This window comes from Halichoeres trimaculatus, unplaced genomic scaffold (assembly GCF_033239565.1).
Source record: "Halichoeres trimaculatus isolate MK-OKI-2021-1 unplaced genomic scaffold, fHalTri1.1 fHalTri1_scaffold_24, whole genome shotgun sequence".
Classification (NCBI taxonomy): domain Eukaryota; kingdom Metazoa; phylum Chordata; class Actinopteri; order Labriformes; family Labridae; genus Halichoeres; species Halichoeres trimaculatus.
In genome coordinates this window covers 3,161,357-3,186,967 of record NW_027437202.1, presented here as the reverse complement: position 1 = coordinate 3,186,967, position 25,611 = coordinate 3,161,357, and the positions used below count along the sequence as shown (strand labels likewise).

The 25,611-nt window shown below is 45.2% G+C and overlaps 3 protein-coding genes across 3 annotated transcripts in view; all 3 read left to right on the top strand.

The window, feature by feature from the left end:
* Window positions 1-103: 103 nt before the first annotated feature.
* Window positions 104-5,260, top strand: LOC141786132 (ribose-phosphate pyrophosphokinase 2). Its single transcript, XM_074664862.1, has 7 exons — window positions 104-412; window positions 2,507-2,690; window positions 3,233-3,331; window positions 3,470-3,594; window positions 3,683-3,856; window positions 4,056-4,215; window positions 4,303-5,260. Exons 1-7 carry the CDS (start codon window positions 291-293, stop codon window positions 4,393-4,395), a joined length of 957 nt encoding a protein of 318 aa, XP_074520963.1. The 5' UTR covers window positions 104-290; the 3' UTR covers window positions 4,396-5,260.
* Window positions 5,261-6,259: 999 nt separating this feature from the next.
* Window positions 6,260-8,597, top strand: LOC141786191 (thymosin beta-12). The gene is made up of 3 exons (XM_074664937.1): window positions 6,260-6,416; window positions 7,486-7,598; window positions 7,690-8,597. The coding sequence occupies exons 2-3, from the start codon at window positions 7,499-7,501 to the stop codon at window positions 7,716-7,718; spliced, it is 129 nt and encodes a 42-aa protein (XP_074521038.1). The 5' UTR covers window positions 6,260-6,416; window positions 7,486-7,498; the 3' UTR covers window positions 7,719-8,597.
* A 2,912-nt stretch (window positions 8,598-11,509) lies between these two features.
* The window catches only part of LOC141786089 (ras-related protein Rab-9A-like), a 28,538-nt gene continuing 14,436 nt past the window's right edge, over window positions 11,510-25,611 (top strand). The window contains exons 1-2 of the transcript XR_012597622.1: window positions 11,510-11,609; window positions 15,385-15,496. The gene's annotated coding sequence lies outside the window, so the exon portion shown is untranslated. The remainder of the gene's footprint in view (window positions 11,610-15,384; window positions 15,497-25,611) is intronic.

The following is a 25,611-nucleotide window of genomic DNA, read 5'->3' as shown; positions in this document are numbered from 1 at the left end:
AATTAAAAAACGTGTTTTTTAAATAAAAAATATCGAAATCAATAAATAATAAGATTACAGATGATGACAAAGTGTCAGTGTGGACCGTCCTGACCAATCAGGAGAGAGCACTTCCTTCCCCCGTGCTCACTCCGACCTGTTATTTCCTCTCTGCACACTGTCCACACCGCAGCACCAGTGCAATGCTAAAGCTGCAACATTAGCACCCTTACATTTCCCCCTTTTTCGTGTTTTCTTCACCTCTTTATTTACTTTTCTCTCCCTGGACGAGCTGCGGCCTATTTTTGGACATGCCTAACATCGTGCTTTTTAGCGGGAGCTCCCACCACGACCTGTCCCAGAAAGTGGCTGATCGGCTGGGGCTGGAGCTGGGGAAAGTGATAACCAAGAAATTCAGCAACCAGGAGACATGGCGAGTACTTTAAGAGTTATATTCATCTTTCACTCCTCTATCTGACAATGCTATTTTAAGGTTGTTCATTGTGTTGGTAGAGTGGGACATTCCTCATGTTGCCTTTGCTTCTGTGTCCCATGTGGGTTAGGTTAGCGCGGAGCTAACAATAGTTTACTATTCAGCGCGCAGAGCTGGAACGCACTACACGTGACTTAGTTAGCCACATGTAAACATGCCAGGCTACCAGGCTAACTTAACAGCGTCTGTTATCGGACAATACACTAAACAGTTTGCTCTTTTCTTGAGTTTTAAAAGGCTGTTGTCGTTGTGTTTGTGTGGGCGTGAATTTACCATAAAGAAACACCTAAAGTGACAGTGAAACTACTGGTGTTGTGTTTCGCTTGCTGCGTAGCATGCTAACTGTGCTAACGTAGCGCCTCCCCTGTCAGAAGTAATCACGGAGAAGGGACGTAAAAAATAAAAAAAAATGTCGGGCCAAATTTTTACACACAAGTCACAACATGTTCCCCTCACACGTCCCACCTCATAGAAAGCTTATATTTAATCCCCACAGAGAGTATTTCCCGCTTGTTTTAGTGTTGTTATCGAATTATAACGCTTGTAGCGCTCAGGTAGTAACAAGTTGTTACGGGTGCAGAATTTTACATTACACCTTAGCTTAGCGGTTATACACAACCGTTAGCTTGAGTTGGGCGTTGCACTATTTCTTAAACGTCATGAAAACACGAATAAGAATATATTTACAGTAATTGAAGACTACACCACCTGTCACTGTCGTTGTTGGGTGAAAATAAATTACGTCAGCGGGTTAAAAAGTGTGTCCGATAATGGGTGCTGGCTAGCTTACCGCTTTCAAACTGACACTTGGCTGTACTAGCTAACTGTAGACGACATACAATTACAATAGTAAACTTAATTTATATAGCACTTTTCAAAACAGGGGTTTAAGGTGCTTTACAGAGCAAAAAAGAGCAACGAAAAAGTAAGATAAATAGAACAAATTGGTTATGATAGAGTCCCATTATTGCCTGGAAATTGGTTATTCCACCACACTCACATCACATGCATTCAATTTGTGCTAATGTCACTCATCACTGCCCGCATCTGTCCTTTTAAAACCAACACAGCCATGGCCTCGTGTAACTTTTCATGCCTGTTTTTGCTGCCCGGCCTTGACCAAGCTTTCCTTTTTATTCAGCCTTGGACTAAGTTAGTGTGCGACCTGTTTGAACCCTTCTGTAGGATGAACCCTCAGCTTCATGTTAGCCTGTTTTTGTTTGACTTAACTTGACCTGAACTCATATCCGAATGGGTTACAGCTGATCTGAGTGGAATCATGCACTCTGATAATGCCCTTATGATCCTGTGGTTAAGTGAGTGCTGCATTAACATTATAAGAGTCTGTTTTCATTTCCTCTGTGGATGCTTTTACCCAGAGTGCATTGAAACACAGCGAGTACTCCTGACTATATGTGTTGTTCCATAATCTCTCCTCTATAGATGTCTTGACCCTTATATCTCCTCTGTGAGACCCACTCTGCTGCAGATGTTCCTCCCTACGGCTCTGCGATCCAGGGAAAGTTGTTTGGTTGACACAAAATCCAAAACAGAGAGCTTTCCCATCCTTGCAGGGAGGTGATAAACCAGCTGACACATGTTTTGCCAGATGACTCGTGAAGGGAGTCTGAGATCGCTGTATTCTGTGGCGTTAGCTGTTCCCTTGTTGTCAGGTTCATACCCAGTGACACCAGTTTCAGCTATGTGAACGTCAGCCGTTTTCCGCCACCTTTACAGACGCATCGGGGCTCATGTGTTGGCGCTGGCCTCTCTTATAAACACCTTGTGACCGCACAGCCGGACCCTGCCTCTCTCTTTTATTTCTGCACATGTCTGATGATCACATGACTGAGGGGATCCTGGTCGTGACCTGCTGAGGAATGTTTCACACACATGCTGCGTGCGTTGACGTCAGCTGTGTGAATGTGTGGAGTTGAATATGCGTGCCCAGTTGAGCAGTTTACTCTGAAACAATGTTTTCCCGGCTGTCTCATACTGAGTCTGACACATCTTCCTCCTTTTTCCTCCCAACAGTGTGGAAATCGGGGAGAGCGTGCGCGGAGAGGACGTGTACATCGTGCAGAGCGGCTGTGGCGAAATCAACGACAACCTCATGGAGCTGCTCATCATGATCAACGCCTGCAAGATCGCTTCCTCGTCCAGAGTCACAGCGGTCATCCCGTGTTTTCCGTACGCGCGGCAGGATAAGAAGGACAAGGTAGAAAAACACACTTAACCTCTGATGCTTTGTTTCTGTTTGCTTCCAGCTACTTCTGAGTGTTTCCTTAAATATTTATTCAATGTTTAAACAAGAGAAACCAGATCACTGCGCCTGCAGCTCAAACTGAGTGATGTAAGGATGAGAGCGACCTGTTTTATCGACTCTGCAGGTTCAGAAACTGGTTCACCCAGTCAGCTTGTTTCGTCAATCATTACACGGAGTCACCTCAAATGTTTATGTCGCTACAGCCGAGAGTCAGCTCCAGATTATGCAAGAAGAAGAGAGTCACATGCTAAGAAGAAGCTCCATGCTCTGCCTGCAGACTCATGCAGTTATTTATCAATAAAAACAATATCTCATTTCACACTTTGAGGTCAGCATATATTATCGGGAAGGTTGTTTGTTTGGTAAACACAGCAAACGCCACCGTCAGCACAAAGTTTTAAAGCCCGTGGCGCAGAAGATAAAGTTGAGGATGCGTGGAGTGAGGTTTGAGCTCTCACTCAACTCGAGCGACTGTGTCTTGATGCTTGTCCCAGAGCCGAGCACCCATATCTGCCAAACTGGTCGCGAACATGCTGTCAGTGGCCGGAGCTGACCACATCATCACCATGGACCTCCACGCCTCACAAATCCAGGTGAGTGGTTGAAGAAGGGGAGAGGGTTCACAGTTTTGGCATCAGGGGGGAGTTATCTTACCGGGTTTTAACTGTTTGATCTCAAAGCTTTGAAGTATAAATGCTTAGAAAATGTGTGTCGGGTTTTTCGATTTCAAGGGGTTTTTCGACATCGCAGTAGACAACCTTTATGCAGAACCTGCCGTGCTGCAGTGGATACGAGAAAATATCCCAGAGTGGAAAAACTGTATCATTGTTTCTCCAGATGCTGGTGGTGCAAAACGGTAAGAGAAGAGCCTTTTATTAAATATGTAGTGAGAAGTGTTCAAGTCATGTGACCAAAAAATGAACTGCATCCTTTTCTGTATCCAGCGTGACGTCCATCGCTGACCGTCTGAATGTGGATTTCGCTCTCATCCACAAAGAGAGGAAGAAAGCCAACGAGGTGGACCGCATGGTGCTTGTCGGAGACGTCAAGGACCGCGTGGCCATCTTAGTGGACGACATGGCTGATACCTGCGGCACCATCTGCCACGCTGCAGACAAGTCAGTTAATTTCCTAATCAGCCAGACGTGTCATTAACAAACTAATACAGGCTTCCAGAGGCAAAGGGCAGGGAGGTGTTATCTGAGTTTAATTGGGATCACAGTCTCATGATGTCTGATATTCAGCTGATAAGATACTCTATCTACACTGTCACACGTTTTAGAGAGCTGTTTGTTCACCTGACCTGTTTGTATCCAGGCTGATCGATGCTGGAGCAGTCAAGGTCTACGCCATCCTCACACACGGCATTTTCTCTGGTCCGGCCATCTCTCGCATTAACAGCGCTCCGTTCGAGGCTGTGGTGGTGACTAACACCATCCCACAGGAGGAGAAGATGAAGGCGTGTCCTAAAATACAGGTACTCACCCTCAGGATACAAAAAAAATAAGGATGAGACTTCCAGGATGTGTAGGTTAGGAATAAAGTCTGAACTCTTCTCCTTTAGGTCATCGACATCTCTATGATCCTGGCGGAGGCCATCAGGAGAACCCACAACGGCGAGTCCGTGTCCTACCTCTTCAGCCACGTACCTTTATAAGGAAGCAGAGAGGACAGTGCCCTCCTGTTCCTCACCCCTCATCGTGCCGTTTAGCCAGCACTTCTCTGCCACTCTGTCCTCTCTAGGCCAGCTCCATGTGACTGTTAAAAGGTCGCGCCCACGGGATTGTCGTCTGTGACATTTCCTCTCCTGGAGAGAAATCTCACTTCATCTCTGGGGACCATGTTTGTATTTATGACTTTCTCTTGTTTTCTTTTCTTTTTTCATTTTTACCGCCCGCTGACTTTGGCCTTCACGTTAACCAAAGGGTCCATGATGTAACATTTTGTCTTATGTGTACCTCACTCTGAATAAACCATTCCACCAAGGCATGTGATTGGAAATATTTTGGATTTTAATGCTTCAGAAAGTTGTAAAAATAGTAATCACTTGAATAATGCACCTTTTTCCCCAAAGTCTTTTCTTTAACAGCTGCTAAAAGTATTAAACAATGAAGCCAAGTTGCTAATGCTAATCAGAGTGTAAGCCAGATACAGGACTCTATTTTTGAATGTCACCCTCTCCGCATTGATTTCTCCACTAACTTCCCTTTTTATTCTCTCTGATTCAATGAGATCTCACCATCAGCTCCGTTATGGATTTTTTAAATAAGTGTCTCTGACAAGATGTTTTGGGTACGACACCCAAGTTCAAAAGGTCACGTAAACTCAGAGCCTGTTGCTTGATGATGATGAAATTAACACTTTCTCAGTGATTTTATTCAGATCGTATCACCTCACTCACTGTGATGGGTCAGATATAAACCAGGCTCCACTGTTTGCCTGTTTGGGAGAAAAAAAAAAGCATGATGAATTGTGTTTTTGTATGTAACGACTTTCAGTTTTGTTAACAATAAAGCTTTGACAATGGCTTAAACATGAGCTGTGTTTGATTTCTTCAATCCCTAAGATAAAGAAATGTTTCATATTACACCAAATTAACCATGAAGCACACTACTCATTCCATTTATTATAGTCCCAGGTGTCACTTTTTATAAATCCATATATATATTTTTTATTGTAATTGATAGTTTTACTTTTTGTTTTTGATACATTTTAATTATATTTTTTTGCAAAATTTGTAACACTGATTAATTGATTTTTAATCCCATGTTTTTTTTTATTATTATATTTTTTAATTAATATTTTTTCCCGTTTTTAGTACTTCTTAAAAAAAAATATTTTTTATAATTTGTTTTAAATTTATTTATATGTTTATTTTTTTTAAGAGTCCCAGGTTTCTCAGCTGGACTGAGGTAATACCAGTGACCTCATCTGTGAGTGATGTAACCCTGACAACATTACAATGATGTCATCAGGGTGTCTTTTAATGAAGGAAATATACATATATATATATATATATATATATATATATATATATATATATATATATATATATATATATATATATATATAATTAAATTATTCTACAAGTGGGAAAATTTCTTCCTTTTTTAAATCAGATTTAATGTAAATAGAAATAAATGGTTTGCATGTTAACGCTGAGACGTCGTGTAGTAAGCGTTGACCTGCCACCAGAGGGCGCCGTTTACACATACATCTGTCGCTGCAGATCGGTAAGAGCAAAAAGGGAACGAAATGTGCACCTTAAACCTCTTTTAATGAACATTTTCTCGTGTGTTTTGGTTTAAACACGCCAAAGTTTAAAGGAGTTTATTTAAATTAGTTGGAAAGAGACGTCAGTGACGCCATGTTGGCTTTAACCAGCGCTCCATACTCAGAGTGTCTCACACTCCGCACGGAAACACCACAAATCCATGAATTATTTTTCCGCCTCGGGCTGAAATGAAAAGAGGCTCCTCTGAGGGGCTTTTTCAGTGTTTAGTTTCACTCTCAGGATGGAGGTTTGAGGCTCTCCAGCAGGGGGCTTCTCGGAGGATGGAGCCGGTGATGTCAGATGTCATTAGCATATTTCTGGCTATAACTAATGCTTGCGCACAGACGCGCCACTACTGCTGCACCGCACTGACCAGAGACATCCAGGCTCCAGACAGCACTCTGGTAAGAGCTCTTCAACATATTCTCCTTATTGTTTCTTAATGTTATTCCTGCTTTTGAAAGAGAGGCGGGTGAATGTGAGGAGTAGAGAGGGATGAGATGCGTCAGATAGAAAAAAAAAACAGAGAGAAAAATGAGATTATTCAGCTTTAACGCGAACACAGCTTGATATTTTTGACACATGATGTGATGTGACAACAGAGAAAGCATGTGCGTGTCTTTGTCTCACCCGCACACATTCATGCATATCAGCCCTTTGTTGCCGTTTGTGCTCCACGCGCCTGCTTCCGTTAGTCAAATGATGCGTTCACGGCGCGTTAATCCGGCTGTTTTTACGCGTGATTTTGGAACATTTTCCTCTTTTTTTGGCATTAACTTTGATTTTTTAAACAGAGGAGAGGAATGTGCAGACATGCCAATCTGGGCGGTGGTTTCTTCACGTTGCACCCCCCTCTCCCCCTCCCTCCTCACCCCAAGAGGGAGAAGAAGTACGTGACAAGTGAATTTGCGGATGTTGCACAGCTTCCATGTGGAAAGCCCCTGCGTGGACGCTGATAAATCAACATTGAAGCGCTACATGATCACAATCCTTGTCATTAATGAATTATTTCGAGTAATCCTCCGTCACATATGCACAGTCTGCCTATTTTTTTCATATTTTCCTCGCTGTGCCCAGCATGGGAACTCCTATTGTTATGTAAATGTCGGGTTTTGGAGGCGTTGTGGACTGGCTTCATTGTCTGGAGCACCCCGTCCCCTGTGAGCGTGTGTGTGCATGTGTGTATGTGTGTGTGTGTGCTTCATCCCCGGGGGTTTGCTGTTGGATAACGGGATGGAAGGCAGTCAAATCACGCCGGGCAGAGCCGCAGGCGAACAAAAGAAGGCGGACGCACATTTCTGAGAAAAGTAGTCCGGTCACTGAGATTTAGGCAACGCCCTTCTTCTGATTGAGTCAGGGTGCAGCACGTGCTGTAACAGCATTAAACACATCTATTACACATATTTAAGGTGTTATAATCTGACTTGTTGATGGATTAACCTGAAGTTTGTTCCCCCTTTTCTCCTCCTACAGACCACCTGCAAAAATGAGTGACAAACCAGACATCTCAGAGGTCACCACGTTTGACAAATCCAAGCTGAAGAAGACGGAGACGCAGGAGAAGAACCCCCTGCCAACAAAAGAAAGTAAGCCTCACAGTGAAGCGTGTTTTTTGAACGATGCGTTTTGGTGTTTCTGGAGGCTGGAGTCTCATCTCTGTTTCCTCTCCCTCCCCAGCCATCGAGCAGGAGAAGGCGGGCCCTTGAAGTCCTCCCACCCCGTCATGCACTGTACATCCCCTCCTCCTCCCGCATTGCCTTGTTTTCAGTCACTTCTTTTAGCTGTATAACTTTGTAACCGAAATTATGAAACGACAACAATAACCGAGCCGCAGCCCATGGACAGATGAAGCCTCGCCGGGGCTGACGGCCCCGCCCCCCTCCTTTAAAGACTTCCCTGTACCACCAACCATCTTTCTGAGACGATGAGGAAGACTCCTCCGAGGCGGTGGAGCAAAGAGAGGGGGGGCTGCAGGAGGTGCACCTTAACACCTGGCAGCACCCACATGCAGCGGAGAGGCCTGAGGGATGGGGCGTGGCCTGCATCCCAGGAAGCTTGTCCTCGTCTCATCACAAAAAAACACCCAACTTCTTGTGTGGCTGCTTTTGCGCCAAAGCTAAGGCGTCGAGCTTTTTATTCGTTGTTTTTATTGTTTATCGTCTTCTAATTTTCGGGAAATGCACAACTTTGTTTGTACGCTGGCCAAAATGTAAATGCCCCCTCCAAAAAATTGATACTGTCTATCACGATGTTTTTTCTTTTGTATGTACACAACGGTGAAAAATTAAGTGTAACGGATTCCATCTCGATGTGGGAGTTTCTAAAGTGGACCTAATTTACGGTTAATTCTGCCCAGAGTGATTCGGGATAGCTTTCATGTTGCAATCTGTCTCTGAATTGTCTCAAATGAGGAAAACAAGGAAAATATATATATAAATATAAATCAGAAACTGATTCCATGTGTTTGCTTTCAACCGTAGATCAAAGTTCTTTGGAGTTCCAGCAGTCATGTATATCTGCCACAAAACATTACCAGAAATGGAAAACCGTGAAATGTTGTAATAAAAAAGATTTGTTACTAAAAAGCTGACCCAGAGTGTTTCTTTTTCTCTCCGTACCCCACTTTAACCTCAATCCAGACCAGCTCACATTTATGTAATGCATTGTAGCTCAAAATTAGCATCCATGCCTTACTGTAACCCACTTTCACACTTCAGAAGCCAAACAATCCTTCAGTGTTACTTAAGGGATGAGGCCGTGCACTATTGAAAGGCTTAAACGTCTTCTGCACAGAGCCTGGCAGGGATTTAGCAGCACAGGAGGAAAAGAGAGAAGCTGAAGGCAACTTTTTCATCCGGCAAAAACACGTTGAAGTTGGTGTTTTAATCATAGGGAAGCTAACAGCGTACAAACCAGGAAGTACTCCGCTATCACTTGACTTCGATTATTTGAGGCATTTTTAAAGCAATAAAAAGATTAAAGTGGCTTTTACTGCCTCTAGAAAGGATCTCCTGCCAAGATGTTTGATAAAATACCAGCACACCTGACAAATTTCACATGTCCATTACTCGATTTGATGCTCTGGTGAGCAATGGCTTATGGGTCAGCGTGCCCTGACCTGGAGAACAAGGTGTCACCTCAGCGGGAGATTTACTCAGCCCTGCTTTGCTGAACTGCCCTCGTCCTAAATTAGCCACCGCCTACGAAGCCTTAATGTCATTAGCATGACATTGCTAACGTTGCTTGTAAACAGCATGCGAAAGAGAAACAAGCTAGCTGTTTGTTGTTGATGTTTTTTAGGGGTGTGTTGATGTGGCAGCGTGTAGCTTGTAGCACAGCTTCCTGGAGAGTGAGGAGAAGTACAGTGGGAGTTTCTCTGTGGACTCTCTGGCCAACGCTAAGATTGGTCGAGGCCTCGCGATGTTCTGTAAATCTTACAGTTAGTGTAAGTGGATTGTTGCTAAGTCAGTTGCTCTTAATAAGGCATTAATCTGCACCGGCGAGGAGGGGTGGATGTGGAGGTCAGTGGGCTAGCGCGCGGAGAGAGAAGCCTCTCCCGCAGCTTCTCCCACCTCCTTCCCTTCTCCTCTCCTCTCTCTGCAATGGGATTAACACCTCCCATCTCCAGTTTCTGCCTCTGCATGCTGTGACAGAGCTTCCCCCAGGAAAGTGACGGAGGCTCGAGCAGATGGGAGAGTGGGTGAGGAAGGGTGGAGTGGAGGGGGGGTCAGATGTGTGAAGAGATCCGGCGGTAGGTAGCTCTTCCTGGTATCCCATGGTAACAGCTGCTGCTGAGTCACTCCCTGGTGTTGGGCGGTCGGATGCGAGTTATCCTCATGGAGACTCTGTCTCTACATAAGCTCTCACATGAAACCTGTCGTCCTGCCGGCGTGTTTGGAATACTCTGGAGGTTACAACGCACATTCTGCAGGGTGTGTAGATTAAGTCACATTTAAGCAGCTGTCTGCTGAAGCTTCATGTCCGGAATAAAGTTTTGAAACTAGATTTATGGCCTGGAGGGGTTAGAAACTTCCTCAGGGGTCACCCTCAGACTCTCAGCCTTTTTTCAGGGTACTTCAGCGCGTTTGTGCTCCCAAGAGGCCACTTTAGCGCTTAGTTTTGGCACCCAGAGAGGCGCTTGATTGCATATCTAAGTTCCTTACAGAAACACTTTGGCACTGTTTTGGCTTCTAAGAGGGCACTAAGTGTGCTTTACATTCCTAAAAGAGCACTTCAGCATGCATTTTGGCTCCCAGGAGGGCACATTTGGCTTCCAGAAAGACACCTTAGTGCGTGTTTTGGTTTCTAAGAAGGCATTTAAGGGTGTTTTAGCTCCCAAAAGGTCACTCTTCTCCTGTGCTTGGTTTTAGCTCACAAGAAGGCACTTTGATGCGCCTTTTGCATCCCGAAAAGGGAGCTTAATTGCATGTTTTAGTTCCTTAGTGAACACTTTAGCGCTGATTTAGCTTCAAAGAGGGCACTTCAGTGCGCTGTATGACACCAAAGAGGGTCCTTAGCTAGCATTTAGCTCCCGAGAAGACACCTTAGCGCACATTTTGGCTTCCGAGAGGGCAATTGAGCTCATTTTGGCTCCCGAAGGTTTCCCTTAGCACTGTTTTGGCTCCCAAAAGTGCACTCAGCCCATTTTTGGCTCCCATGTAGGGCAGTAAAGCGCATGCTTTGGCTTCCAAGGGGTCACTTTAGCACTATTTTGGCTCCCAAATGGCACTTTAGTGCTGTTTTGGCTCCCAAGAGTGCACTTTTGGGCACCTATTGCCTCCCAAAAAGAAAGTTAATTGCAAATATACGCTCCTTAGAGAACACTTTGAAGCTGTTTTGGCTTCTACAAAGGCTCTTCAGTGTGTATTGTGACTCCAAAGTGCACACTAAGTGTGCATTTAGTACCCAAGAGGGCACTTAAACCTTGTTAGTGCTCCCAGGAAAGAACTTAAGTGCACTTTGGTGGACGTTTGGCATCCCAAAAGGGCACAGTAAAGCGCAGGTTTTGGCTTTTGAGGGGCCACTTTAGCACTGTTTTGGCTCCCAAGAGGGCACTTTAGCACATTGTGGCTGCCAAGAAGACTTCTTATTGCGCAATTTGGCTTCAAAGGGGGCACTTAAGCGCACTGTGGCTTCCAGGAGGGCACTTTAATGCTAACTTTTCAACAATTGGACCACGAGGTGCCCGACCCATCCTGGTACACACCACTGCCTTGTTAGCTTGTAAACGTTACAGCATCCTCCCCTCTGTCTGCAGACTCCTCACTCCTCTCCTCTTTGTTGCAGACGACACAAATGAACAGCGGCGGCTCATTCTCCCCGTGTCTCTTTGTTATCCGTGTGAGATATGATGTGCAGGTACTGCTTGCTTTGCCACAGAGACTGTGCCCGAGTCAATTATCTTTCTGCCACTCGCCGGCAGAGACAAACACAGGATCTGCTGCTGATTTCCATGGCAACTACCCGCCCAGGAGCTACATTTGGCATTGCTGTGGCCGCGTTAACACCTGACCGTTCTCTTTCACACTCTGGGAGATCTGCTGCGTCTGTGGCTGCTGGAGGACAAACAGAGAGGGGGTTTGAGGAAAGGAAAACATGTCAGTGTCATCACATGTGCTGATTGTTGTGTCTTCATGTAGCGTTAGCTATCTCAGCTGCCAGCTTTAATAATAGAAACCACACAAAGGAAGCTGAGGCGAGCTGAAATATGTCACATGTGTCGCTCCTCTACAGCTGTGCTAGAGGTCATCTGATACTCTCTATGGCTGCTTCATTGACATATGGCGATGATGACGAAGGCGTGAGGTATGGGCCTGGAGGAGCATGTGTGTACACCCCGATTCAGAGGGTAACTTGATCTGGCACTCACAAAGACAAAGAAAGATTCACTGTAGGAGGTCAGGAATGACTGAGACATCTTTTATGTAGATCCTTCAGATAGATTTAACATTCATACCCAAAAGGTCAGAGGTCAACGTGGTATGTTTTGGTGTAAAAGGTCTGGATTCAAATGTGTACTTTCCATCAAGTTGTGTGCATGCATGGAACTTTTTGTTTTTTATGCAAAAAAGAAAAGAAAAACTGGCTCTGCAGTGTTTTTTCCAGTCACGTCCTCTTTGTGCAATGTGTTTACAGATAAGTGCAGCTCTGCGTCCGGGGTTAGAGGGAAGCAGGAAATAACTTTTTATAGCACTTTTCAGAACAAAGACACAAAAGAGGAAAGAAAACAAGCATTAGCCATGATCCTGAAGAGCGGACAAGCAGGAGAACACGCTGTCTGTTTAGAAGTGGTTAATTACTCCATCAAAGTGATGCATAAACACACGGATTACAGAGGCAGTGGGGCATAAAGAAGACCTACATTACTGTCTCTGCTACAGCAAGCCTGTCTATACGTTGAGTTGATTATCCTAGATGTGCTCTATTAGTCTGGCCCCACATGGTCCCCGATCAATGGCGTCTAAATGGTGTTGGCGTTCTCCATTGCTTGTGGAAGCATTAGCCAAAGCATTGCAGAGAATCGATGCAGCTGTATAGACAGCAGAGCATCACAAAGAGTCACATCGACTCTCTGTGACGAGATGAAGAGCTGCTGAAAACATCCCAGAGGGCTGTGCGTGCTCGTGTGTCTGCAGAGAACACAACGTAGTCCTAGTGTTGGAGTCACCTTCCACGAGGTGTAAACACAGAGAAGCTCTCAGCCGCTGCTCTCCTGAGGGTTAAACAGAGCGACAGCCGTGACATTTCCCCTGGAGTGGAGAGGCTGCGGCTGCCTCGCTGCAGACGAGACGCCTCCGCCCTCGCTGCAGGCGCACATCTGGGCCCCTGTGTGCATCCACTCTTCCTCTTTACCCATGATGCTATAGAGAGGCCTCAGACTGAAGAGGAAATCATACTTAGCTATAGAATGAACACTTCCATAAAGCCATAGCAAAATAGACATTTTTGATTCCCACGGTCAATTTAGCACACATTTTTGCCTTCTGGAGGCACTTCAATGTGTTTTTGCCTTCTTAGCACACTTAAGAGGCTTCTTTTCCCTCCTAAGGCACTTCAGCACTTGTTTTTGCCCCCTAAGAGGACACTTTAGAGCACATTTGGCTTCCAAAAAGGGCACTTTAGCACTAATTTCTGCCTCTTAAGAGGCCACTCTTGCGCTTGTTCATGTCCAGCGTTAAAAGGCACCTAAGCTTGTGTATTGTCCCATGAGCCCTTTAAGGGTTTGCTTTTGCCTGCTATGAAGACACTAAAACCCATTTTTGCCTACTTTAAGGGCACATAAGCACTTGTTTTTGTCTGCTATAAGGGCACTTAAGCGCTCATTTTTGCCTGGTATGAGGAGATATAAGCGCTCATTTTTGCCTGCTGTGAAGGCACATTAGCGTTTTCATTTGCATGCTATGTGGACGCATTAGCATTAGTTTTTTCATGCTGTGGGGCACTTAAGCACTCATTGTTGCCTCATATAAGGGCACATAAGCGCTAATTTTTTGCCTGCTATGAGGTCACATTAGCGCTTGTTTTTGCCTGCTATGAGGGCACATTAGCGCTTGTTTTTGCCTGCTATGAGGGCACATTAGCGCTTGTTTTTGCCTGCTATGAGGGCACATAAGCGCTTGTTTTTGCCTGCTATGAGGGCACATAAGCGCTTGTTTTTGCCTGCTATGAGGGCACATTAGCCCTTGTTGAGGGCGCTATGAGGGCACATTAGCGCTTTTTTATGAGGATGCATTAACATTCGTTTTTTTCTGCTATAAGGGCACTTAACCACTCATTGTTGCCTTATGTAAGGGCACATTAGCGCTAATTTTTGCCTGCTATGAGGGCACTTAAGCGCTTGTTTTTGCCTGCTATGAGAGCACATTAGCGCCTGTTTTTGCCTGCTATGAGGGCACATTAGCGCTTGTTTTTGCCTGCTATGAGGGCACATTAGAGCTTGTTTTTGCCTGCTATGAGAGCACATTAGCGCTTGTTTTTGCCTGCTATGAGGGCACATTAGCGCTTGTTTTTGCCTGCTATGAGGGCACATTAGAGCTTGTTTTTGCCTGCTATGAGAGCACTTAATCACTCATTGTTGACTCATATAAAGGCACATTAGCGCTTTTATTTGCATGCTATGAGGATGCATTAGCATTAGTTTTTGCCTGCTATGAAGCCACGTTAGCATACCCTTTTGCCTTCCATGAGGGCACTTTGGCGCCCATTTTTGCCTCCTACAAGGGTGTTTTAGTGCTCCTTTTTCCATGCTTAGAAGGCACTTTTGCACTCATTGCTACCTGCTTTGAAGGTATTTTAGGGCACATTTTTGCCTCCCAAGAGAGCATTTGAGCCAGTTTTGAACTCCCAAGAGGGCACTTTTGTGTATGTTTTTCACCAGTTTGGCAACCGAGGGTAGGGTGACAACCCCCCTATGCCCCCCCTGTGCACACCCCTTAGTTTCTGGCTGGATTATTGTTTATCATGAGTGTTAATTACTCGGGTGGTCCCACAGGAGAGCTGCCTAATGACTATCCTCATGTTAATAATACGCTTAGTCATGTTTGGCCTTTGTCTGGGTTTTTAATAAGCAAGAGAGCAACCTGGTTTCTGCACAGTCCTCGCACAGAGAGCTCAAAGTAAAGCACATAAATGGAAGGATTATGGATTTCTATACCTTATTCTACACAGCTTTCTCTACCTGGAGATCAGACAGATTTATTATCTCCTCCTCGACGCTTCAGCTCTGCACAGGCAGGTGAAAAGCCCAAGGACACCTTTTCATCCCACTGTGTTTGTGCTGCTGGAGGTGATTGATGAGTCACTTTTGGAGAGCTGCCGGAGCTTTTTTTTTCCTGCTGATGTGCCCGTTTCTGGCGAGGTCTTCTGCTGTATTTAAATAGACGCTGCTTTCAGATTAGAGCCGCGTCTCAAACATTACTCAGCATGTGTGTGTGCGTCTGTGTGTGCTGTGGATGGTTTAATCTATCTGAGCCTCTGTGTGTCTCTTGTAATTACCCAACACTGGCTCTCTGTTCTCCTCTCATGGCCTGGAGGGGAGGTTTTATTAAACACATGGGTAACAGAAGCAAGTAAAATGTCATCTATAAGCTCATTATCGTTGTTTTGAGTCCTGGAGGTTAATGATGAGCTCGCCCCTCATGGTGTTACATCATGTGCTGTATGTTGCTCAAACAATGTTGCTTAAAGGCCTCATTGTGCAACACCTCAGTGGAATCTAAGATGCTGAAATGAAGCTAAATGAGTCTTGTGTTGTCTTCGAAACAGATGCATGAGATGTTTCTTATCTCGCACTGAGCCCACGCCTATAATCCACTTAACCCCATATCTTGGAGTTGTGTTGACATGGTGTTTATTTTTTATTTCCTTTTGCAGAGGTCAGTGCAGTGGAGATAACGCCCGGCGGCATGGCGGTGAGTCACGCCGAGTCGAGGTCAGCGCAAAGCTGTGTCAACAACAGGAGAGGAAGCTGGAGTCCTGCCACCAGGTGAAAGAAAACAAGAAATCCACAGATAATCACATTCAAACCCGGCGAATCAAACTATCTTTCCAGCTTTAACATCATCAGGATAAGGCAGGAGAATCTCAAGTTCCTCTGGGTAATAAACTGAATTAAAAGAAGCTTCTGTTTGAAGTGAAAGCACCACATCTCCACGCATCAGGCTTCAAAGATGAGCTGAAATGATGCACATGTGAGATGAACACATTATGCACAGCCCACCATGCAGGAAAAAAAAGCTAACACCCTGACTGTGTTTCTGCTTTGTTAAAAACCCATCAGGGGTTTTACAACTTAGCCCCCGCCTCACACACTCACACACACACCTGCATGTGCGCCCACAGACCCAAAACACACTCCTCTCTCATGGACGCCAGGAGGTTTTTTAAAAGCGAGATTCAGCCGTCGTTAGCGGAAAACTTTGGCTTCACCCTGAGATGTATTAAAGCTTTAATGTGCGCGGAGAAGTGTAATGATGTCATCGATCTGGAGGCTCATTTCCTGTCTGCCAAGTCTGCAGGATGGAGGAATCTGTTTGTTTTAACGAGCAAGACACAGGCTGATCACATCTATCTGCCTATTTTTTTAAAACCAGAGAGTTACGTCTTTTTCCACAACTCAAATCTCCAGGACCTCACAGCCTGACCTTTGACCCCTGCATATTTAGCTGCAAGCGAATCCAAATTCCCATAAAGGGTCAACCGCTCTTAATTTTTTTCATCGTCATCCTCGTTTGATAAATTGATCTGGAGTCACTGCTGCTCTTAAATGTCCCAGCATGCCTTTCCAGCTCTCTGCTCTAAAGGCTTTTTGTGCGCCCTCAGAAAAAAAGGAAGTCTGGCCGCTCATACATTTCGTCTGATAGAAGAGGGAAGGTTGAAGTTAAAGGAAGTCAGCTGTGACCGACTAAAACAGACTGATAGTACACGGCCTTACATTCTGTGTGTCACAGGAGCTGTCACAGGGGTTAATCGCCTGTCACTGGTGCACAGACGGCAGAAAAACATCCTAGACAGTGACTCAGTGACAATGAGGCCAATTTGGGTCAACACCCATCCATAAAGATAAGAAAACCTGATTTTCTTCTTGTGAACGGTGTAATCTGAGCTGTAAAAGTCCAAGTCTGGGAGAGTTATCTAGCCTAGTTATCACAGGGGATTAAAAATGTTTGTGTGTACGTGTTTCTTTCGCTTTCTAACTCAGGAGTTTTGCAGCTTTGAAGCTCAAAACATGACCCACTGCAGCGACTCGCCTCCTGCTGCACGAGGAAGTCAAAGAGCTGATTGCTCTTCCTGTTTTTTTGGTGTAAGTGTGCCTCCTTTCTGCCAAGTTTCCTCATCTGGGTACCAAAGGTGAAGCCGTGTTGTTCCAAAGTGGGGATTAATGAATTATGGAGGTTTTATAGGAGGTGGATTGTTCCCAGGAAAACAAGCGAACCAGGAAAGAGCTGGTTAAAAAAAAAAAAAAAAAAAAGAAGAAGAAGGAGGGCTAATGAGGATGCTGCTGCTTTTACTGTAAATCAGAAAAGCTGCCGTGACTCCCTGAAAGGCCCGCTCGGAGGTTTGAGCCGTTGCTGGCTGAATAGAATCCCAGATGCCGGAGCGCCCCTCCGTCTTTGCAAAGAGAAACAGCCGGTCCCTGTGTCTTTTTGTCCGTTGAGGCCCCCTCCTTACATAAAGGCTTTAGTCAGACGTGTGCCTACATTCTCAAACTTGGACTGGACCCCTGCCCAGATGAGCACCGACTCACCCGCTTTGTCTCCAGAGCTGGCACATGACCGGCTCTGGCAGCTGGCACGGCGGGCCGAGCTCCCACTCCCCTCATTGTTCCCCGTGCCCCTGTTTTGCCCCCTAAAAAAGTCCCCGCGCCCCGGCGTAGGCAGGGCGCCAAGATGGGCAAGACAACAATGATGGCGTCAGTGCTTGTTTGTTGGGAGTTTACAGTGACTGCTTCATTAGAGAGGCTTATTGGGATCTTTTTAGGATGTTGTGGAAGATTCAGAAATTCAACCTGTTATAACATTTCGACACTGGCAACATTCATCTCTATTTTGTTTGATTCAGCTCCACATCTTTGAACAAACCTGTTGTAACTGAGGCAAAGACTTGTCCAAAAGAATGATTTAGTGATGAGGAGGTATTTGGTCACAACAGGTGTGAACAGGCCTTGTTATTGGCAGAACACAGGATAATTAAGACTGATTGAAAAAAATGTTATCACAACGTTCTCTTTATAACACCTATTAATGCTTCAGGCAGTAATGTGTGTGTGTGTGTGTGTGTGGGGGGGGGGGGGGGGGGGGGGGGGGGGGGGGGGACTTGCTCAAAATTTCCTCTTGGGAGGCAAAATCACATATGCTAAAGTGGCCTCTTGGGAATAAAATGTGCTTAAGTTCCTTCTTGGGAGCCAAAATGCCCCCTAAAGTGGCCTCTTGGAAGGATAACTTTAATGGGCCAAAGTGTTCTTTTGGGAGCCAAAATAAGCACTAAAGTGACCTCTTGGAAGGATAACTCCCATGTGCCAAAGTGTCTTCTTGGAGCCAAAATGTGCACTGAAGTGACCTCTTGGGAGTCAAAATGTGCACTTAAGTGGCCTCTTGAAAGGATAACTCTCATGTACCAAAGTGTCCTCTTGGGAGCCAAAATGTGCACTGAGGTGTCCTCTTGGGAGTCAAAATGCTCACTAAAGTGTCTTCTTGGAGCCAAAATGTGCACTAAAGTGGCCTCTTGGGAGTCAAAATGCGCACTAAAGTGGCCTCTTGAAAGGATAACTCCCATGGGCCAAAGTGTCCTTTTTGGAGCCAAAATGCGCACTAAATTGGCCTCTTGAAAGGATAACTCTCATGTGCTAAGTGTCTCTCTGGGAGCCAAAATGTGCACTAAAGTGGCCTCTTGGGAGTTAAAATGCACACTAAAGATAAACAAAAGAAAAAATAAGTTAAGTGCCCTCATTGGAGCCAGAATGAGTGCTTAAGTGGAATTTAGTGCCCTCTTCAATGGCAACAAAGCTCTGTATGTGCCCCTTCAAAAGGTCAGGGCACGCCATTGTGCATCATTTCAATCTGATTGTGCAACAATCTGTTTTCACCAGAAGTGATGGACCACTTTGAACATGAAGTGAGAACACAGATGTAAATGTTTGGTTTGGCACGAGGTGAACTGAGGTTTCTCTTACACAAGAGATTAGCATTCCGCTGTGGTTCGGACGTCGATGGTCGTAGGCGGGAATAAATACTGTGGGAGACGAGGGAATGTCAGCGATTTTGCAGAAGATGCACTGAGCATAGAGTCACTTCAGGAAGGTTTGGAGTTACTTCTGTAAGAGTTTGACTGAAATTAAGTAATAAGATTAGCTCAAGAATCATAGAGAAGGCGTGGAGGAAAGAAGCTGAGAATCCTCCTCCTCCTCCTTTTCTCCTCCCTCTGCTGCTCAGAGGTCAGCGCAGGGTTACTTCCCAGAAACAGGCCCACCCTGGACCGCTCTCTTTCCATAACAAATCCTCCCAAACACAAGAGTGCTCCTCGCTGGAGGAGCTGGAGGGACTCATCCAGATGATTGTGATGTGTGGTCCTCTTGTCCTTCTGTAACGTTGTGATGGATGCCTTCAAAACTTAATGTGCATAAACAAACACCTAGAAGCTTTGTTATTGCATTTAACTCAAAGATTTGAGGGTTTGAGTTCCACCTCTTAGATTTTCTTCCTCGTCCCTCAAATTTAGGCCCAGGAATACGTTGTTTTCACTCCACGGTGTGATGTAATACAGGGATACTCCGTGTTAGTGGGAGGCTTCTAACGTGTTGTGATAGTCTCACTGTTACGAACACCTGCGGAGTGTTTTGGTGTCTGCTAATCCCTCAAACTTGAGGATCTACTGTGCTGCTCAAACAGGATTTCGCGTGGATTGTTATCCATTGCCCCACCAGCACTTGAAACAACACTTATTGCTTTAAACTCAGGGTTTGTTCCACTTTGATCGGGACTGATGAGAAGGCCTGAGACATGTATCAGAAGAAAGTCTCCTAAACAGTCGCAGTCTACACTCCATCCAAACAAAGTGTTTCTATTAAAGCTTGGAAACAATGACGAAGTGGATCCAGAGAGTTCCCTGCCTTTGAAGCTGAGAGTGTTTGTCTTTCGAAACAGTGATAAACAGCTCGCTAAGTGTGTTGACATCGTTCCTGTAGCTTTTTTAAACAGCCTGAAGCTGGAGTCTGAAGGTAAAACAGCTGGTTTGAGCGCACATACAACCATCTGAACACGGCGTTTACATTCCAGCGAGCTACCCGGGTGATGAGATTAGATAGCAGTCAAGTCAAACCACAAGTCTCCCCACAATGCGGCCTCTATCAGCATCTGATGTGGAAACAATAGGCTAATGTAAGGTCTGCCAGCGTCTTACATTCCTCCACCCAGCAGACGTTAGAAGCTGATCAATTTGCACGCTGATGGGAACAGCACTGCTTAATGGATTTTGCACATCCATGTCACATCACCAGGAGCAAGAAGCCACAGAAGGGGTGAAATCCTTCAGTCAGACTACAGGACCGATAAATAGGACAACTGGTGCTCCCAGCGAGAGTAAAGATGCATGTTGGGAAGCGTCCTGCGCCGCAGCGGCTTACTTTTCTCATTACTTACAACAGAGGGGACATGTTGATGCATGTCGCTGCGAGGAGAAAGCTTAGGAGGCTTTTATGGCTAAGAAGATTTCAGCCAGGGAGCAAAATGTTTTTATGACTCACTGGCAGAGTACACTGATGAAAAACCCTCTCATCACGTGATACCAGGAGCGCGCTCGCTCTGAAATGAAGCGAATCATGCTTGTGTTGTAATTAGCGTTGACGTCCCTCGCCAACTCGAAGGCTGTCAAGGACAACACAAACTCTCCAAACACACTAATCCACCCCGACAAGATGCTGAGCGGACAGCAGAGTGTTGCCAGATTCTTCAGATAGACGGGCAGGTCCTGTCAGGCTCATGCAGCGGAGATGAGTGTGTGTGTGTGTGTGTGTGTGTGTGTGTGTGTGTGTGTCCTCAGGCTGGATCTTATATAACCCATGACAGACAGAGACAGACAGTCTCAGAGATGGAGTTTTCTGCACCCTGAGGACACACAAGCCAACCTCTCCATCCTGCTGGAGTTGACAGAACTTACCTACATTTCAAATGTTAATATGACACCAGTGGAGCGCAAAGACTATTTAAAGAATAAAAACGCACATTGAAGAAATTCTTGCAGCCGAAGAGAGCACCAAGTTCTGTTTGTTTTCAAGGGTACCTCAGCACACGTTTTGCTAACCAGGAAGGAACTTAAGCACACTTTTCAGACTTTAAGAGGGGACCTTAGCACACCATTTGGTTCCCAAAAGGGCACCTCAGTGCACATTTTGGGTCCCCAAAAGGCACTTCAGCATATTTGTACTCCCAAAAGGTCACTTTAGCTCATTTTGGCTTCCAAGAGGTCACTTGAACACAAATTATGGTTCCTAAGAGGTCAATGTAGCCCAAAGTCTGATTCCAAAGAGGGCACTTTATCACACATTTTGGGTCCCATGAAGTCACTTTGGCATGTTTCAGTTTTCAAGGGGGCACTTTAGTGCACATTTGGGGTCCCAAGAAGTCACTTAAGCTTGTTTTAGTTTCCAAAAGGGGAATTTAGTGTACGTTCTGGCTACCAAGGAGTCACTTTTGTGCACATTTGGGGTCCCAAGAAGTCACTTTGGCTTGTTTTACTTTTCAAGGGGGCACTTTAATGCACATTTGGGGTCCCAAGAAGTTGCTTTTCCTTGTTTTAGTTTTCAAGAGGGCACATTAGGGTACCTTCTGGCTCTCAAAGTGTCAATTTAGTGCACATTTGGGGTCACAAGAAGGCATTTTTGCACGTTTCTGCTCCTTGGAAGGGAGTTTTACACAATGAGGGTCCCAAAAAGTCACTTCAGCTTGTTTTAGTTCCCAAGAGGGCACATTAGCGTACGTTCTGGTTCCCAAGGGAGCACTCTAGTGCACATTTGGGTTCCCATGGAGCCACTTAACTAAGAATTTAGTTTCCAAAGGGGCACTTTAGTGCACATTTGGGGTCCCAAGAAGGCACTTTAGCATTTTTCTGCTCCCAAGAGGGCAGTTTAACACATTTAGGGTGCCAAGAAGTAACTTCAGCATGTTTTAATTTCCAAGTGGGCACATTAGCACACATTCTGGCTCCAAGGGGGTCACTTTAGTGCACATTATGGGTCCTTAGAAGTCACTTTACCATGTCTTAGTTTCCAAGGGGGCACTTTAGCGCACATTTTGCTACCTAAGAGGGCCCTTCAGCATATTTCTGCTCTTAGCAGGTCACTTTAGCATGTTTATGCTCCCAAGAGGGCACTTTAGCTTGTTTCGGCTTCTAAGAGGGCACTTTTTGGTTCCAAAAAAGCACTGGGACTTAATAAATTTAGTAAGAGAGCCAATACATTTTGCAAAAGACTGCAAGAGTTATGTCCACTGTGTTTCTGTGAGCTGATATCAGACGGCTACAAGTCTTAAAGTTTATAAAGTAAAAAAAAGTCTGAACTTGAATAGCTTCTTCCTCTCCTTCCTCTTTGTTTGTCAGATCTTTCAGTTCGGTGTTCTGAAAGTCAAATGGAGAAGTTTACGAGCAGTTTATTTTCAGAGTTACTGTATTCAGGCCCTAAACGTCACCCTGCTGCTGCTCTGATACACAGCTTGTAATTGTCAGCACAATGTAAAACCAGCCACATACACTCCAAGAGGAGGTAGAGTACATGCTGCATTGTGATGGAGATTTAACACCCTGTAAACTCTTTTGTTGTGACACTTGTAGAACATCTCATCCAGCAGGAGTAAACCCGGCTGAAGGCCTCAATTTGTAAATAAAGAAGCTGTTCAGGAGTGGGAGAGAAGGCAGCCCTGAGGAACAGAAAACTCGTGATTATAAGTGGAAAGAAAAGGTCAAAGGAAAGAGGATCTCCCTGCAGACACAGAAAGCAACCTGTTTTCATGGGAACTGGAGTCGCAGTGGGGATGTTGAGTTTTGTTTGCTGCGCCTGCGGTGCGTTCTAAAACCAGTTTGAAAACTTCCCCTGAACGCTAAAAGATACTGTGAGAACATGTCTTTAAGTTTCACTCTTTTAAAATCAGAGAAAATCCTTCGATATAACTTCTGTAAATCCAAGAGGACGAGTTGTTTTTCATTCCTGGGAGATATAACTTTAAGAATATGATGAAATATGTGTGTGTGTTATGAAAATGCTGATCCAGGATTACAGCTCATATCAGTGGCCACTGGCAGTCGTTTCAATAAACACACACACACACACACACACACACAAAGAAAGCAGCGCAGGTTTAACTGCACCCCGTGAACAGATTGCAGACTTAAATAAGACTCCTCTCCATTTATCAACACGGAGTTGTCATGGAAATGTTCGGCGGGGCCAGAAGCGAGCAGATGGCGCGAGAAATGCATGGCTGAGGCTCAAACTAGCTGATCCGCTGATTTGCTCGAGACCCAAGGGGAGAGTGTTTGGACTCAGTCCCTGCTTGTTTTCCTCAGCCCAGTGTGTGTGTAGTGTTTTCAGAGTGAAATAGAGGACAAGCGTGCACAGGCAAGAGTTATCTTAAGTCCTCTGGTCCTGACAAGTCAGGAAGCGACAGTAATGTGAAGAATGTGCGACCCTGACTCCAGGTGAGGTCTTTTCTGGCCTTTTCTGCGTTAACTCCATCTTAAGGCTTTTATTTTGAAATCCCCGTCCCACTAAGGAGTGATGTCCTGTTTTTCCTCCTCCCTCTGGTTTAATATGAGCTTTAATATCAACAGAGTGCAGAGAGAAAACAGTCGAACAGATTGGCAGTCTGCCTTTTGTGCAACTTCCCGATATTACCCATAATCCACTTGGATGAGTGTGTGCAGAGCAGCCTAGTTGTCATGCTTTGAAGCAGCCAATCAGACCTCTTCTTATGTAATCCCTGCATCCATCTAGCTGCACATTGAAGGCAGACAAATTATGGAAGCACACACACACTCCGACACACACATTTGTACATATTGTATTCATACACTCAGTTTTTTTATCTTGGAACAATCTAGATCCAGACTCTCCTGGTCACATTTTCTCCCCCTTTTCTCCATGAGCCTTTCTGCGCCCTTACACACACACACACACACACACTCTCTAAAACCAGCTATAATTACCAACATTCCTCTTCTCAGAGTCTCCCGTTGTGCATTCTTTGGATGACTTATGTCATCACACATCCTACATGTTTGGATGTTCGGGACGTCGTGGGACGAATCAGTGACCACTCTTCGGACATCTTCACACACTATTAGCACAAAGACTCTGGCTTATTCCCCTACCTGTTAAAGCTATTTGCCTTCATCATCGTCCCAGCTGTATCACACTCCTGTGTCATTATGTCGGTTTTTGTAGCAGCACCACCGGATCAGCGTTTGTGAAGTGCCAGAAAGCATCGATGACGCACTTTTGCGCGATTATGTAACGACTGTGGCAAGTTTAGACACACCTGATCAAAAGAGATGCAAACTGGAAACAATTAATGTGGAATAGTCTGTTCATCAGCTGATCAAAAGATCAAGACCACAGCTTAAAAAAAGCTGAAAACCCTTAAATAGGAATAAAAAGACTCATTGATGAGGAGCTACAGATGATCCACTGTCTGGAACTGATGTCCCTCTCCATCCATCCCCAAATGTTCTTAGAGTGATTTAGATCAGGGGAACATCAGGATGGTCCAAAGACTGAGCTGATTCCTCTGGAAGAAGTCCAGAAACCCAGTCGTTCCCACACAGACCAGGGTCCTCAGTCATGAAGGAGCCGCCGTTTGACACCCCTGACCAACCTGAAGCTCCATTGGTCCATTGAAGGATCATGATGGCGCCCCCTCCACTGTGCTGCCATGAAAACACCTCCAGTTGGATCACCTCGTTATGTCAGTAACGTTGAAGCCATGAGGACGTCAAGGTTCAGTTTCTTCTCCGTTTCTCAGCTTCGCCTTTACATGGAAATGACTTTTCAGTCGACCTAAAACGCAAACTTTTGAAAATGGCCTTCAGAGTGGGATTTTTCAGAAACGCTGCCGACACCATTGCCGTGTAAACAGTAAGTCGGCGTTTTCAGTGTAAACGCTGACGTCACACTCCACTTCGCGCTAGTGCATCCAACAGGACAACAGTACCGTTGTTACGATCATCACGATCTACTGTCTTTCTCTTGTTCTGCTCAATCTGCTGACTGTCTCAACAAAAAGTGCATCAGTTGCTCCACTTTTGAACTTCGTATTCCCCAGTACACCAGATGATCGGCCCAACTCTACTTCGTTGCAGATCTCCCAAAAGCTGCTGATGGACAAGACAGTTATAGCGCCACCTACAGGCCTGGCAGTCCCACTCTGCTTAAGCGTTTTCGGATGAAACCTTGTCGTGTAAACGGGGCCTGAGAATCAAACTTTCTTCACCTTCCAGTGTCCAGTGTTTGCCACTTTCTGAAAAAGTCCAAACAGCAAGTTTGTGGCGTTGAGGGAGATCTCTCTCAGATGGCGTCTGATGGTTAAAGGCCTTCGTTTGGGTGGAGGATTGTCCTGTGTCTCAATGGGCAGCCAATCAGATCCTCCAGTCTACCTTTTAACTTTTTTGTTCCCTAAACCTCAGGATCTTTGAAGAAATCCACGTTTGACCACATTCAAAGAGAGAAAGCTGTTTAGCCTTAGCTATCAGGAGGTCATGACGGACTGAACACCTGACAGGAAATGACGTTGAATCAACATTTTGCTCAGATTTTTCTTTTTAAAGGCTGTGCATCAAACAGTACAAAATGTAACTTCGTTCAAGTTATTTTTCGCACAGTTTGTGCAGAATGTGATTGAAAAACAACTCCAAACTTCAAACCAGCTTTTGGAAACATTTCAAACAGGAAGTAGCTTTTTATGACCGCATGTGCTTCCCTTTATCTCTCCGATAGGGAGCGAACTCTCCTCCTGCCTTCCTCTGATAATCTTCCCTAACCGTCCCTTCATGCATTTTTCATATTCTATCTTTAAAGCTCGTTGAAACATTTTAATCAAGGGAAAAGACGGCCCACCC